The sequence below is a fragment of the Alligator sinensis genome, unplaced genomic scaffold (genome assembly GCF_000455745.1).
Source record: "Alligator sinensis unplaced genomic scaffold, ASM45574v1 scaffold1303_1, whole genome shotgun sequence".
Classification (NCBI taxonomy): Eukaryota; Metazoa; Chordata; order Crocodylia; family Alligatoridae; genus Alligator; species Alligator sinensis.
This window is the reverse complement of record NW_005842753.1, coordinates 267,532-280,598: the sequence shown is the minus strand read 5'-3', so window position 1 is coordinate 280,598 and position 13,067 is coordinate 267,532. Positions and strand designations below refer to the sequence as shown.

Genomic DNA, 13,067 nt, shown 5'->3' with positions numbered 1-13,067 from the left:
CTGCCCAGACGGAGGAGGAGAAACATGCACGGGCTGGGAGCCAGGTTCCCATCTCACTGGGGAGGGGAGTGGGGGGAGCTGGGGCCTAAAGCAGGGAGCTGATGATGAGTCTCTGCCGCTGACTCACCACGTGCCCCAGGGACATGCCCTTTGCTCCCCCCCTCCTCCTCTTTCTGCCTCTCCCCATCCCAGAACCAGTGCTGGACCAGCTCTCCCAGCTCCCACAGCCCTGCTAGCAGCCCCCAGCCCTGGGACAGCCACCCCCCTCCCACCCCAGTGCACGGTCCCTGTCCCAGCCCTGCTCCCCCAGGGGAGTTTCCATTGGAAGTCCCTGCCTGCCCCAGCCCTGCTGCCCTGCTCCCCCAGGGAGTTTCTACTGGAAATCCCCAGGCTGGGAGCCACCACCTTGTGCTTTCGCTTTCACAGCTGGGCTAGGGGGGGCGGGGGGGGAGGGGTTGCATTCCTCCCCCCCCCCCCCCCCCCCATGCCTCCAGGGGCTGGGGCACACAGAGGGGCCCTTTGACCTCCCACCTGCCCCCTCCTGGAGCCTCTAAATGTGCTGGGGGCAGGGACACCCCCAGGTGGGGCAGTGTGGGGGCACGCAGGGAGCCGGGGGGCCTGGGTGCCTGAGCTCTGCCCATGCTCCCCGCATTAGAGACAGAAGCCAGGACAGCGGGCTCTCGGGCAATCTCGGCTTACCTCTCTCAGACCTGGGGGAGACCCCAGGAGGCCCCCGCTCTAACCACGACTAGATCTGACTCATGCTCCCCGCATTAGAGACAGAAGCCAGGACGGCGGGCTCTCGGGCAACCTCGGCTTACCTCTCTCAGACCTGGGGGAGGCCCCCGCTCTAACCACGACTAAATCTGACTCCTCTCCCCTACTAGGGAAAGGACCAGGAGCCCAGCACTAACCCCAGCAGCTACTAGCCCTCAGGAGCCCTGGTGCCCGAGGCCCGGGTGCCCTCTGCCGGCTGCAGCTGTCCTCGCTGGCAGGATCTCAGGTGATTTCCGAGAAGTCACCCAGGGCTGAGAGCGGTCATGAGACAAATGAGCCGTTTGTACGGGCACCAGGCCAAGGCCCAGAGCCCACAGCTGCTTCCCTGCCCACAGGAACAATAACCAACTGCCTTTTATTAGGGAAACGTCCCAACCGAAGGCTCTTGGCCCATTCGCACATGGGCAGGGGCACAGCTGATCCCTGGGCTACTGGATCCCAGTGGATGGGGCAGGGGGTAACAGGGGTGGATGGACCCTTAGGCAAAGGGGGCTTGGCTAGGCCAGGGCCCTGGGGAGTGGGTGATGGGAGAGCTGTATGCAGATGGGAGCAAAATACAGGTGGCTCCTGCCATCTTCATGTTTGTGGAGGGTGGAAGGACATGGTTGCAGGAGGGAAACTGAGGCACAGGATATTCTGAGGCCATGCCCAGGTCCCTGGCCCAGGTGAGAGGCCTGGTGGGACAGGCACCCTTGCCATGCCAGCTGGCTTCACGCAGGTGTCAGACTTTTCTCTCTGGCTTTAGGAGAAAGCTTCACTGTTTTGTGCATCAGTTGTGTCTGTGTCCACACACTTAGGGCTAGCAACACACACGCACACACCTGCACATGCAAACACAGGCGGATATGCACATAAACACACGCCCACACACATGTACACACACACAGATGTGCACAGAGGTATGCATACACATGTACACATGCACAGGTGCACACATACACTTCAGATGCTTGTCCACCCAGCTCCAACACACAGCACAAGTGACAGGGGTCCCAGGCACACCCATGGCGCACACAGCCATTGTGGGGGGTGCTGGAGTGGCCCATCAAGTCCTGGCCCAGCAGCTCCCCAGTTTATGCAAGGCATGCTATATGCCATGCCCCCTCCCAGCCCCTCACCCCTACAGCATCTTGTGGATACCCTCCAGCCCCCTCTGCATCTTGTTCCAGCCTACCACCGACCATGTGAATAGCAGTCCTCCTGCTGCTATCCCACAATGCTGGGATAGCAGCATTGTGGGATAGCAGCTGGCACAGCTGGCACGGCCTGCTCCAGGTCCCTCTGGGATGGAGCTGGGGGCTTGGAAACACAGGAACACCCAGCTGGTCCTCAGCCTCCCCCCGACACCATCTGCTGCCCCCAGCTGCCCCAATGCCCTAGGGTCCCCTTTGCCCTGTTGGACAAGGCACCTCCTGACCCCACTGTGGGCCTGAGTGTGAGGGCAGGGGTATCGAGCAGGAACCACCTAGGGCAGCATGTGCACAGGCCGCTCTGTGGGTAGCCAAGCCTCTGGGATAGCCAGCAAGGAACTGATGCAGAGACACGCAGCTCAGTCTTCTGCTATTAGCCCTTCTATACACAGTGTTCCTCCCTTGGGAACCAACATGCGGTGCGTTGCATTAGCACAGTCCCTGGTCAGCAGCTGCAGTCCCCTCCCAGGCACCTCTCATTAGAGAAGCAGAGATGCTCAAGGAAGCATCTCCAGCCGCCTTGTTCAACAGCCATTAATAGATACATCATACATGAATTCATCCAATCGACCCCAGTTCTGCTCTCTGCCTCTGAGCAAGGGGCTCTTATCAGGAACCCCTGAGAAATGAGACTCCGGCCTGTCTGTGATCAGAGCTGCACTGCAAGCTGAGACTCCCAATTCAGGGACAGTTCCACCTCCCTTACCGATTCCTTGCGTGGTTCACCAAGTCATGGCACCATCCCATTTCCCAGGGATTCTCCATTCCCTCTTGGTAGAGAAGGCATTCCTACTGCCCACATCAGATACCAAGACCAGAGGCAGGACTATAACCCAACCTTTTATTGATGACACCCAGAGCATAAGAATAAGCATTTGTCTCCAAGCCTCTCAGCTCCCCGCACCAGCACAAGGCACCTTCTCACCTCTACTGGCCAGGGGGAATGCAGAAGAGAGGAGGAAAGTGGCCTGGTGGCTGACAGTAGGTTGCCTCAACTTTGCAGGTTTTCCCCAGATCTCTGCTGTTTCCAGACCATACATGTATGTGGCTCATTTAAATAAACATTCTTCCATTCACATTTGTTTCTTTCCCTGAGACTGGGAACAGGACTGAACCAGTTGTCCTGTGCACTTGACTGGGGCTGGCGTCCTCAAGAAAAGCACAGCTCTGGAGAGAGGAGCACTTCTTATCTCCTTCCTGCCCCATCTGGGAATGCTCCTTGTCCCATCCTGTTGCTTCTGCTCGGCTGGCCAGGCCAAGTGTAGCGCAGAGCAGGTGACTAGCGCAACACAGCAGTGGCTGCTCCTTCCTGCTGTGACACCTGTCCAAAAAGCAGCTATTCCTACTTGACTCAATAAACACATTCTTATTCCACTTTCTCAGGCTATGGCTTGTGGTGTAGCAAGCCTATTGGTTCTGGATTGCCTACCAGCATAAGCACAATATCATTCATAGCTCAGGTTTTGAGAGTCTGCGCTGCCCAGTGTGGTCTGGCAGCCACTGGCCATGTCTACAGCCTGCAGGGTGTGCGGGCCGGGAGCGGTCCGAGGCCTTCGGGGGCGTGCGGCGTGGGTTGGGGAATTCGGCACGATGGACTAGAATTAGGCACTGACGCGTAGAGGTTGATTAAAGATTATTTTACTTACACCGTAGATGGTCGCGGTGCAGGCAGGAAAACTTGCTTGTGTTGCAGTTACAGACAAACACGTGGAGTTTGCTAGGCTCCACCAAAGACACACAAACAGAGTTTGCTAGGCTCCGCTAAACGAGCACAAACAAGACCCACAGAAAACTCAAGCCTCTTGTTAACAAACCGGACAGAGCTCTGGAGACACACACACGGAGTTTGCTAGGCTCCGTGGAACGAGCGCGCAGGGCAGGGGTTCGTCGAGGGATAGCGTTCGGCGACGGGGAGAGGCTAGAGGTTGATCAGGCCCCGGTATCCTCCTCTAAGGCACACGCGGAGTTTGTAGGCTCCACAGCATGCTTAGAGTTCTTCATGAGATGGATGTGATGTCCTCCTCTTCCTCCAACTTGGGCGAAAACCGCTCAAGCCTCTTATACGGCTAGCAAGCCAATCGCTAGCCACCACATGGAAATAATTTAGAAACAGCCAATAGTGGGACACTAATTTGCATACGTGTGGCGGGAACTCTTTTGCACCGGGGTTTTCTCTATGCAACTGAGAATTGCACCGTGCAAAGAAAGCTCCATGTGGCGGGAAATAATTCTGCAGTGCCGAAGCGCACACAAAATCATACCCATTGGGTCATGACACAGGGCTGGACTAGATGTGACCTTAGGAGGTCCATAGTTTCCTAGGATCCTATCATCCTACAGTCCTATCCCCACACATCTGGTGGCTTTAGAGAAAAAAAACAAAAAACAAAACCTGGAGGCATGCTGCTTTTCAGGAGAAGGGAAGCAAGTACATGAATAAATGAGCTAACTGGCTGGAGAGTCAGAGGCAGGCAGCTGCCTGGAGAGAGTCCTGGTCACCCGGCCCCAAACACAGATAGAGGAGAAACACAATCTTCTGCAATGCAAGAGCCAGAGATGCAGAGACAGGGCCCCCAGGCAGCAGAGACTGGTGTTGGGTCTGGGGTCCTGCTGCCTCAAGCCGGGGTGTCCCTGGTTTTCGGTTGCTGCCCCGAGGAGGAGGTCGGTTTGGAATCATCTCAGCTTTTGGCTGCCAAAAACGGGAAACATAATTTAGTGGCAGCAATGGCCTACAGGGTCTCAGCAAGATAAGGGGCCCTCTCCCCTACCCCAAATTCCCTGGGATGTGGAGTCAGGATTTACTCACTGCTTGCTGGAGTGTAGCTGGATTGAGCAATGCCTGGAAGCCAAGCAGAGAGAAAGGGGAGAAAGAGTTAATCCTCCCCGATGTGCCCAAGAGTAGACAATTCCCCAGGTCCACCTGACAACAGGGCCCCCGGTGCCCCAGCCAGTGGCACAGGCCAGAGCAATCAGCTCAGGCTCTCTGCACTCAGGCAGCCTTGCTGCAAGGAGCTCCCACCTCTTAGAGCCACAGCTCAGCCTGTGTGCAGTACCAGGTGGGAATGGGCTCACCCCTGCCCCAGCCTCATTTGCTAGCGGTTCTCACCCCAGCCACCGGAGAGAGGAATTTAGGCTACTACTACCCCCGCAGTTAAGGTCAGCCCTGAGGGCCCTCCTCACCCCACTGCCACCCATTGGAGCTGCCACTCCTCTTCACATGGCTGGCAATGGGGGCATATGGTATGTAGAAGGAGAGACAAGCTGTGGGCCAAGAGATTCCTAGAAGGGCTCCACACAAGGGTGATTCCTGGTCCCCGAGCAGAGCCCTTCTAGGTACGTCGCAGCTGTGACTTGTCTGTTCTTCTGTGCCTGGCTACGGTGAGGGGTATATGCACAGACTGGCAGACAGCTGCGGGGTTGGTACAGGGGGGCTCCCTGGGCTCTCATTGCTGCCAGAGTGGGTGCGATGATCACTGAATGCCCCAGCTTCACCCCAGATATGCACCATGCCCAGCTGGGGGGGGGAAATGTCCCTCCCTCTACTGCTGCCAGTTCCTCCCGCAATGTGAGGACCCTCTTACCTGCTGACTTTATCCAGACAGTGGCACAGCCTAGGACAGAGCCAACCAGGATTATACCCCCAGCTATGATAAGGACAGCCAGGACCACAGGCAACAGGGTCACTTTCTTATCAGGGACTGCGGGGAGCGGAGAGAAGAAGTTACTTGGGGCAGCACACACCAGGGATGCACCTTCTGGGGATGGGATGAAGGACCTCTGCTGTTTAGTCTGCACCACCCTGGACCCTGCCCTCTCCCTCAACATGGGCTTGTTGTTGGCCTGTGGAACTCCCTATCGCAGGACCCCCTCCAGGCTGAGAACCGTGTCTCTGGGGCATGACAGTGCCTGGGCGAGAGCAGTGAATGCTGCCTGTGCGCAGGAACACCTGAGGTCACATGGTGCAGCTGGTCCTTCCCAGCTCTCAGAGAGGAGCCCCCCACATTATCCCCCATACAATCCTCACCCCAAGTGAGCGAAGGCTCTGGCAGGCTGCTGTGCTCCACCCGGCAGGCGTAGCGGTGCATGGCGGATGCAGGGCCAACCTCCAGGGACGTCCAAGTGTAGAACGTGTTGTTGGCAGTGGGCAGGATCCCGCTGGTGAAGGTCTCCAGGAGGATTTCCCCTCCCTCCTGCACCCACGAGACATGGATGGGACGTGGATAAAAGCCCCTCACGTGGCAGGACAGGCTGGCAGACCCGTCAGTGGCATCTTTGCGGGACACCAACACCATGGGGGAGACTAGGGAGGCAGGAAGACATGAATATAGCGATAAGCCTGGGTCTCAGACAGCCTCAGAGAGCAACACATGGCCCCTGCGTGTGCGAGGCTTGAAACCCCATGCCTCTGTCACCGGGACCATTCACTCACCCCTCTGGGCCAGGATGGCCTTTCCCTCCTGCAGCAAGCTCTTCAGGGTTTGCAGACACTTCTCCTTCAGGTACCACTGCACAAACTGGGTCCAGGTCTCATCATTGTCCCACCGCATCTTCTGGGCAAATGCCACAGGCACAGCTGCCACCCACGTTAGCTGCTGGATGTCAAAGCTGATGAAATCCTCCCCGTCGTAGGCATACTGGAACTTCTGGTCCCCCAGAACATCACCGCTGAGAGAGCAGCCCACGTGGACCTGCTCGACGTGGAGGCCTGCACAGAAATGTCTGGTCAGCACGCGGCAACCTCACATCTCATACACTGCTCTCCAGCAGGATGGAGCATCCAGCCAGCGGCTGATGTGCAAGAGCTGCACCCGGGGGCATTAGCCTCAGTTACATCTGGCTCCACGGGATTCACTGCAGCCCCAGTTACTTCTTGGCTGTGCTACGGCCTGGCCAGCTACCCCCAGCCAGTGTGTGCACTTGGGTTCTCTTCCCATGGCACAGCGCCTGAGGCATCTTGCATATTATGCTATTAACTGGTTAACTGTGCAATAAAGACCATCCCCACATGCAAAATAATTATCCCACAATTAACTGGTTCATCACATAATAAGTGTAGACCGACCACACATGCATAGTTATCACACCATAAGATGCCCATCCAGCTATAAAAAGGGCCAATCAGCTACCACATTAGTACTTGAAATTATATATAGACTTTATAGCTAGTTCCTATCCAGCCTTCATTGAGTGTATAGCAGAGCCCCGGCATTCTTCTCTGCTGAATTTCATCTGCTGTCTAGTGCCCAATTCTCTCATTTATCCTGGTGAATTCTAGTCCTCCCAAAGATGCTGCTGTCTCTCCCAGCTTTGGGTCATCTGCAAACTGGATCAGAAAGTGCTTCATTTCTACATTGGAGTTATTGATAAAATATGCTGAACAGCACCTGAGATAGTCGAGACCTGTGTGGAGCCTTTGCTGAAACCTCCTGCCGGGCTGATATCGATCCATCTGTAGGCTCTCTTAGCTTGCACTTATTCAGGCACTCCTTCGGCCATCTCAGTGCAATGCTACCTGCCCTTATTTCTCCAGTTTCTTTAGAAGAATGCCATTTTAAAACCACCAGTAAAGTCTACCTATACTCTACCTCTATAACCCCCAGATCCCACTTGCTAAAGATGGGCACTGTGTAAACTTTTCTTCAGCCCCTGGGAACTCCCCTCTCCCCCATGGCCTGGAACCATTTCTGCTAATGCCTCCAGGATTTCTTTGCTTCCATCCCCAGCATCGCAGGAGGAATTTTTCAGGCCCTGCATGTAAAGAGCACAAGCCCAAGTACCTGTTTTCCTGAACACAAGACTTGGCTCAGGAGCCCAGTCCCACTTCTAGCCAAAGCCTTCTATTCATTTCTTTCTAAGGCTGAGCTTCCAGCTTGCTCAGTGTTTCTTGGTTCTGTGCTCGCACACCCGGGCAGTCATGCCTGTAAGCAAGCAAGCCTCCTTGCCCTTGTTTGATATCAGCTGCCAGGAAGAGCTGAGAAATTGGGTGCGCTTGACAGCAGCTGTGAACACTTTCAGTGTTCAGGTACGTCAGAAACAAGCCTGGGGCACTCACCATCCGTCTGGTTATACAGCTTCATCCACCTCTTTCTGTGAACTTTGGAAACTTTCTCATAGCCCTGGAATTCCAGGGTCTGTTGCTGTACATAGTCAGCACCCAGAGCCCGTTTCACCCACTCCTGGGTGGGTCTGACCTCCTGGGTGTCACTGCGGTAGTTAGCGACCACAAAGTTGTTGAGCTTGGCAATCATGAAGTAGTTGTGGGTCCCGTCTTCCTCATCAGCTCCAGTGACCAGAATGTCCAGGTGATGCAGCCCTGGTATGACAGAGGAGGCGTCAAGGATTATCAAGGAGGATATTGCACTCAACTGCACTACCTGACTGCTTAACAGCCGCACATCTCAGTGCACAACCAACACAGAAATCTTGGGATAAGGGACAGACTGACGGGAGTGTCTAGAGATGATGTTATGAAGTGTGATGGGCAATGCCTTCACAGGGAAGGTGCAACAGCGTGGTCTGGCCTTTTCAGCCAGAGCAGACAGGCTGTGATAGAAGCCCAGCTGCAGGCAGCTTAGCTACTCCGGGAGTGCCCCTGGGCAGTTAAGACCCCAGAGAGAGCCCAGCTTACCCTCAGGCAAAGCCAGGCTGCACAAAGGCAGCAGGCCTGCTGACCCATTGCAGAAGCACCTACAGAGAAAGGTGGCACAGGGCTGGGGAGAAGTGCCTCAGAGATGCCTGCTATGCTGTTGCTGTGGTTCGGCAGTTGTAGTGTTAATAATAACAGACATCACAAATCAAAACAGAGCTGTGTGGTTGCAGAGGGGCTCAGACCCCGGGGAAGGGACATGAACTGCTCACTGCACAAAATCCTATGGACAGGAGGGCATGTGTGCAAAGACATCCTGGTGCAGGTCAAACTCACCCCCTCCTCTCTCTTGCACCTTTGTTGCTGCCTGGGCCCCAGGATGCAGCTTCAACAGGTCTGTTCATGGGAACTGCACTGTCCCAATGTTGTTGCCACCCTCAGCCAGGCGATGCTCTGCTCCCTCCCTTCTCAGTTAGTATGCCTAGGCCTATGTCCCTCTAGGTGACAAACAGGCCTGTCCTACCCAATGCTCCCAACACGGGCCCTTATTTGTAACTCACCACTAGCAGCTGCTGCTCCCAGAAGTCCCCAGCACATCCATAGGGCCAGAGCCCAGGCCATTGTCCCAGGTTGGGGGGAGAGATCCTGGCACTGAAACTGCAGGAAGGGCAGGGCCCAAAGTTCCAAAACTGGATGAGTCCGTCTAGAGCAGGGACAGGCAATTATTTGGGCCGGGGGGGGCCACCCAGGGGTCAGCACCCCAAAAGTGCCTGCATGCCCCCCACCCCAAATCCAGGCCCACCACAGGGCTGGGGGCACCAGCCTTTGCTACCCCTTCTCCCCATACCCCCGGGGCTGCCCTGTGCGCGGCGGGGGCGGCTGGCACAGGTCGTGCCTGCCTGGCAGAGCCCGGAGCCCCACGACTCTGGCCCCATCCCCGTCAGTGGGGCTCCCCCGAGGTCCCAGCCCGGCCAGGCAGGGCTGAGCGCAGCCTCGCTGAGCAGGAGTTGCTGGGAGATCAGCCTGCCCAGAGCCACCCTGGGCCGGGTCATGGGATGAGGTGGCAGGGACGGCAGTGGGCGAGAGGCATCACTTGTGCGCAGGCAGAACTGCTGTTTTTGGGTTACCAAAAGGAAAGGCGGAAAAATAAGCGTGCTAAGAAGAGCGAGAGCAGGGGTGGGCTGCTGTATGGTGAAGTCAGCAACAGGCAGGGGAGTTCCCCTCCTAAATCAGCCGTTCCCAACCTTGGAATCCTGAACCCATTTGGGGTTGCAATGATAAAAACTAGGGTGGAGCACTCCCAGGGAAGGGGTGAAGGGGCATGTGCCTCCCAGATTTGTGTGCAGGGTGGGGGAGATATGGGCTGTGCACTGCGGGCTCGGGGCTCCCCTCCCTGCTGCCCGCCCCCGGGGCCAGGAGGCTCAGTGCCACCGTCCAGAGCCTCATGCCAATTGAACTGCCATGGTGAGGTGCCCCCAGCCTGCCTGGCAGAAGTGGGGGGCACAACTCCGTGCTGCTGTGGTTGCTCCTGTGGGCAGGGGGTGCCTTGCCTTGGCAGCACAACCATAGTTTCATAGTGGTTAGGGGCATGAACAGCACATGCCCTCAGTGGCTGGAGGGGCACGGCGGTGGTAAGCAGGGAGCTCCTGCAGATGCTGCCGGCACTGATGGGAGAGGTGGCAAATGCTGATCAAAGGTCAGTGACCACCCACAGTCTCTGGTGGCCAGCGGGGATCGCGGACCACCCGTGGACACCACTGGTGGTGTCAGCAGGGGGGTGGTGAGCGGCAACCACCCACAGGCACCGCCGACAGGGGTACACAGCCACACTCAGGGGGTGCATGTGCACCTGCATGAACTACACCTCCCTCCACGTCACCCCTGGTTAGGGGCTGGAAGGGACCTTACAGATCATCAGGTCCAGACCCCCTTCACGTGGGCCAGAAAGACTGCTGGGATTGGATGACACAAGCTAGGTGGGCAAAAAGACGCTTTTTGAAGATCGCCAGGGTGGATGATTGTAACACTTCTGGGGGGAGCCTGTTCCAGACGCTTGGCACTCGGCTTGTAAAGAAATTTCTCCCGATGTCTAGCCTAAAGCAACCCTCAATCAGCTTATGCCCATTATTTCTTGTCCTCCCCTGGGGGACCTTGGCGAACAGATGCTCCCTCAGGCCCTGATGTATACCCTTGATATACAAATAGGCTGCCACCAAGTCCCCTCTAAGTCTTCCCTTTTTCAGGCTGAACAGTCCCACGTCTTTCAGCCTCTCCTCATGTGACCTGGTCTCTAATCATGTGTGGTCCTCCTTTGGACTCTCTCAAGCCTCTCCACAACCTTTCTGAAGTGCAGTGCCCAGAACTGGAGGCAGTGCTCCAGCTGCGGTCTCACCAAGGCCGAGTAGAGCGGGAGGATGATATCCTTAGCCTTATTTGAGATGCCTCAGTGGGTGCATGCCAATGTTTGATTAGCTCTGCCAGCCACAGCATCGCATTGGTGGCTCATGTTCAGTTTAGGGTCTATCACAACACGCAGGTCTTGTTCAGTTGTGGTGCTGACAAACATAGCACTGCCGAGCCTATAAGTGTGTTGTGGATTATTTCTCTTCAAATGGAGCATTTTACATTTCTCTGCATTAAATGACATCAGGTTGAGGTCTGCCCATATCGTGAGCCTGTCCAGGTTAACCTGTATTGCCAGCTTATCTTTGAGCATGACCACACTCCCACAAAGTTTGGGGTTGTCAGTGAACTTTGCTAGTTCACTCTTAGTACCTGAATCCAAATCATTGATGAACATATTGAAAAGCACTGGTCTGAGAATATTGGAATACCGTGTGCAGTTTTGGGCGCCGCACTTCAAGAGGGATGTGGATAACCTGGAGAGGGTCCAGAGAAGGGCCACTCGTATGGTTAAGGGCTTGCAGGCCAAGCCCTACGAGGAGAGACTGGCGCACCTGGACCTCTTCAGCCTCCGCAAGAGAAGGTTGAGAGGCGACCTTGTGGCTGCCTATAAGTTCATCACGGGGGCACAGAAGGGAATTGGTGAGTATTTATTCACCAAGGCGCCCCCGGGGGTTACAAGAAATAATGGCCACAAGCTAGCAGAGAGCAGATTTAGATTGGACATTAGGAAGAACTTCTTCACAGTTCGAGTGGCCAAGGTCTGGAACGGGCTCCCAAGGGAGGTGGTGCTCTCCCCTCCCCTGGGGGTCTTCAAGAGGAGGTTGGATAGGCATCTAGCTGGGGTCATCTAGACCCAGCCCTCTTTCCTGCCTATGCAGGGGGTCGGACGCGATGATCTATTGCGGTCGCTTCCGACCCTAGCATCTATGAATCTACAAGTACTGAACCCTGAGGGATGCCACTGGCCACCCTTTGCCATGATGGCTCAGTCTTGTGAATCAATACTCTCTGGGTCCTACCAGAGACTGTGACCTAGCCACCAGACCATAAAATAGCTGAGGTCACACTTTTCCAATTTTTTCATGAGGATTTTGTGGGAGACCAAGTCAAAGGCCTTTCTGAAGTCCAGGTATATGACACCAACCTCATTTCCCCATCCAGGTGGTGAGTAACCACCATTGAAGGAAATAAGGTTGGTTTGGCATGACCTGCCTGTAATGAAGCTGTGTTGGCTAGCCTTCAGAATATAGCTTTCTGTTAGCCTGTCTGCAATGGATTCTTTGATCATTTTCTCCAGGATTTTACCAGGGATTGAGGTCAAACTGATTGGCCTGTAATTTTCTGGGTCCTCCTTTCTCCCCATTTTAAAGATAGGAACCATGTTGGCCTTCTTCCAACATTCTGGGAGCTCTCCCAAGCACCACGAGTCTTCAAATAACTTTGCCATTGGTCATGCAATGACATCAGCCAGTTCTTTTAGCACCCTTGGGTGTAGTTTATCTGGTCCTGCTGATCTATAGATATTTAGCCTTTGCAGGTGCTCCTCAACAAGATCTATGCTAAGTATGGGGGGTAGTCACCCCCACCCCGATCAGCCTGTATCCTGTCAAGCAGGCTAACACCCTTGGATGGGTGGAATACAAACGTGAAGTATTAATTCAGGAGTTCGGTTTTGTTCCGAGCGTCAGTTATCAGCTGTCCCATTTTATTCATTAAGGGCCTTATGCCTGCCTTATTTTGTCTCTGACTTCAACCAGTGTGGGGCTCCCAACAGTGGCACTGAGCCTTCACACCCTCCTGTGCCAGATCCCACCTACTGGGCTGTGGAGGTCCCTAGGAGGAGGGTAGCAGGGCAGGGAGTCCCGATCCTGCAGCAAGCAGCTGGCACCCCCTCCCCCGTCTCTGCTCCAGCCGTGCCACCCGCCGGTGGAAGGGGAACCTCGCTCCATGCGCTGCTCCACCACAACAGTCACTGCCTCCCCTAGGCGGCAGCTGGGGCAGGAAGTAGGTGATACCATAGGGCTGGCATCTGGGCACCCTAATGGCAGGGCTGAGGTGGGTAGGGGGCTGCAGGTTGTGTATAAGGGGCACCAGCAGGATGGGGGGGG

At 55.6% G+C, this 13,067-nt stretch overlaps 2 protein-coding genes across 3 annotated transcripts in view; both read right to left on the bottom strand.

The window, feature by feature from the left end:
- LOC102381926 (H-2 class II histocompatibility antigen, E-S beta chain) overlaps positions 1-13,067 on the bottom strand; it is a 603,463-nt gene that overhangs the window by 468,751 nt on the left and 121,645 nt on the right. The gene's annotated exons all lie outside the window — the stretch shown is intronic.
- On the bottom strand, positions 4,158-9,618 carry LOC102378561 (class I histocompatibility antigen, F10 alpha chain-like). Of its 2 annotated transcripts, XM_006034597.3 has the most exons (7): positions 9,114-9,618; positions 8,020-8,280; positions 6,397-6,672; positions 5,992-6,267; positions 5,549-5,665; positions 4,774-4,806; positions 4,158-4,656 (listed from the first exon to the last, which is right to left on the bottom strand). In XM_006034597.3, exons 1-7 carry the CDS (start codon positions 9,172-9,174, stop codon positions 4,646-4,648), a joined length of 1,035 nt encoding a protein of 344 aa, XP_006034659.1. In that variant the 5' UTR covers positions 9,175-9,618; the 3' UTR covers positions 4,158-4,645. The 2 variants fall into 2 exon arrangements, with proteins under 2 accessions (XP_006034659.1, XP_025072381.1); XM_025216596.1 differs by lacking the exon at positions 5,549-5,665.

Excerpts from the sequence above, each read along its gene's own strand:
- LOC102378561 (XM_006034597.3), bottom strand. The coding sequence starts at position 9,174 with ATGGCCTGGGCTCTGGCCCTATGGATGTGCTGGGGACTTCTGGGAGCA. Across the intron at positions 6,673-8,019 it reads GCTGTATAACCAGACGGATG|GCCTCCACGTCGAGCAGGTC; the intron begins GTGAGTGCCCCA and ends ATTTCTGTGCAG. Across the intron at positions 6,268-6,396 it reads GGCCATCCTGGCCCAGAGGG|TCTCCCCCATGGTGTTGGTG; the intron begins GTGAGTGAATGG and ends CTGCCTCCCTAG.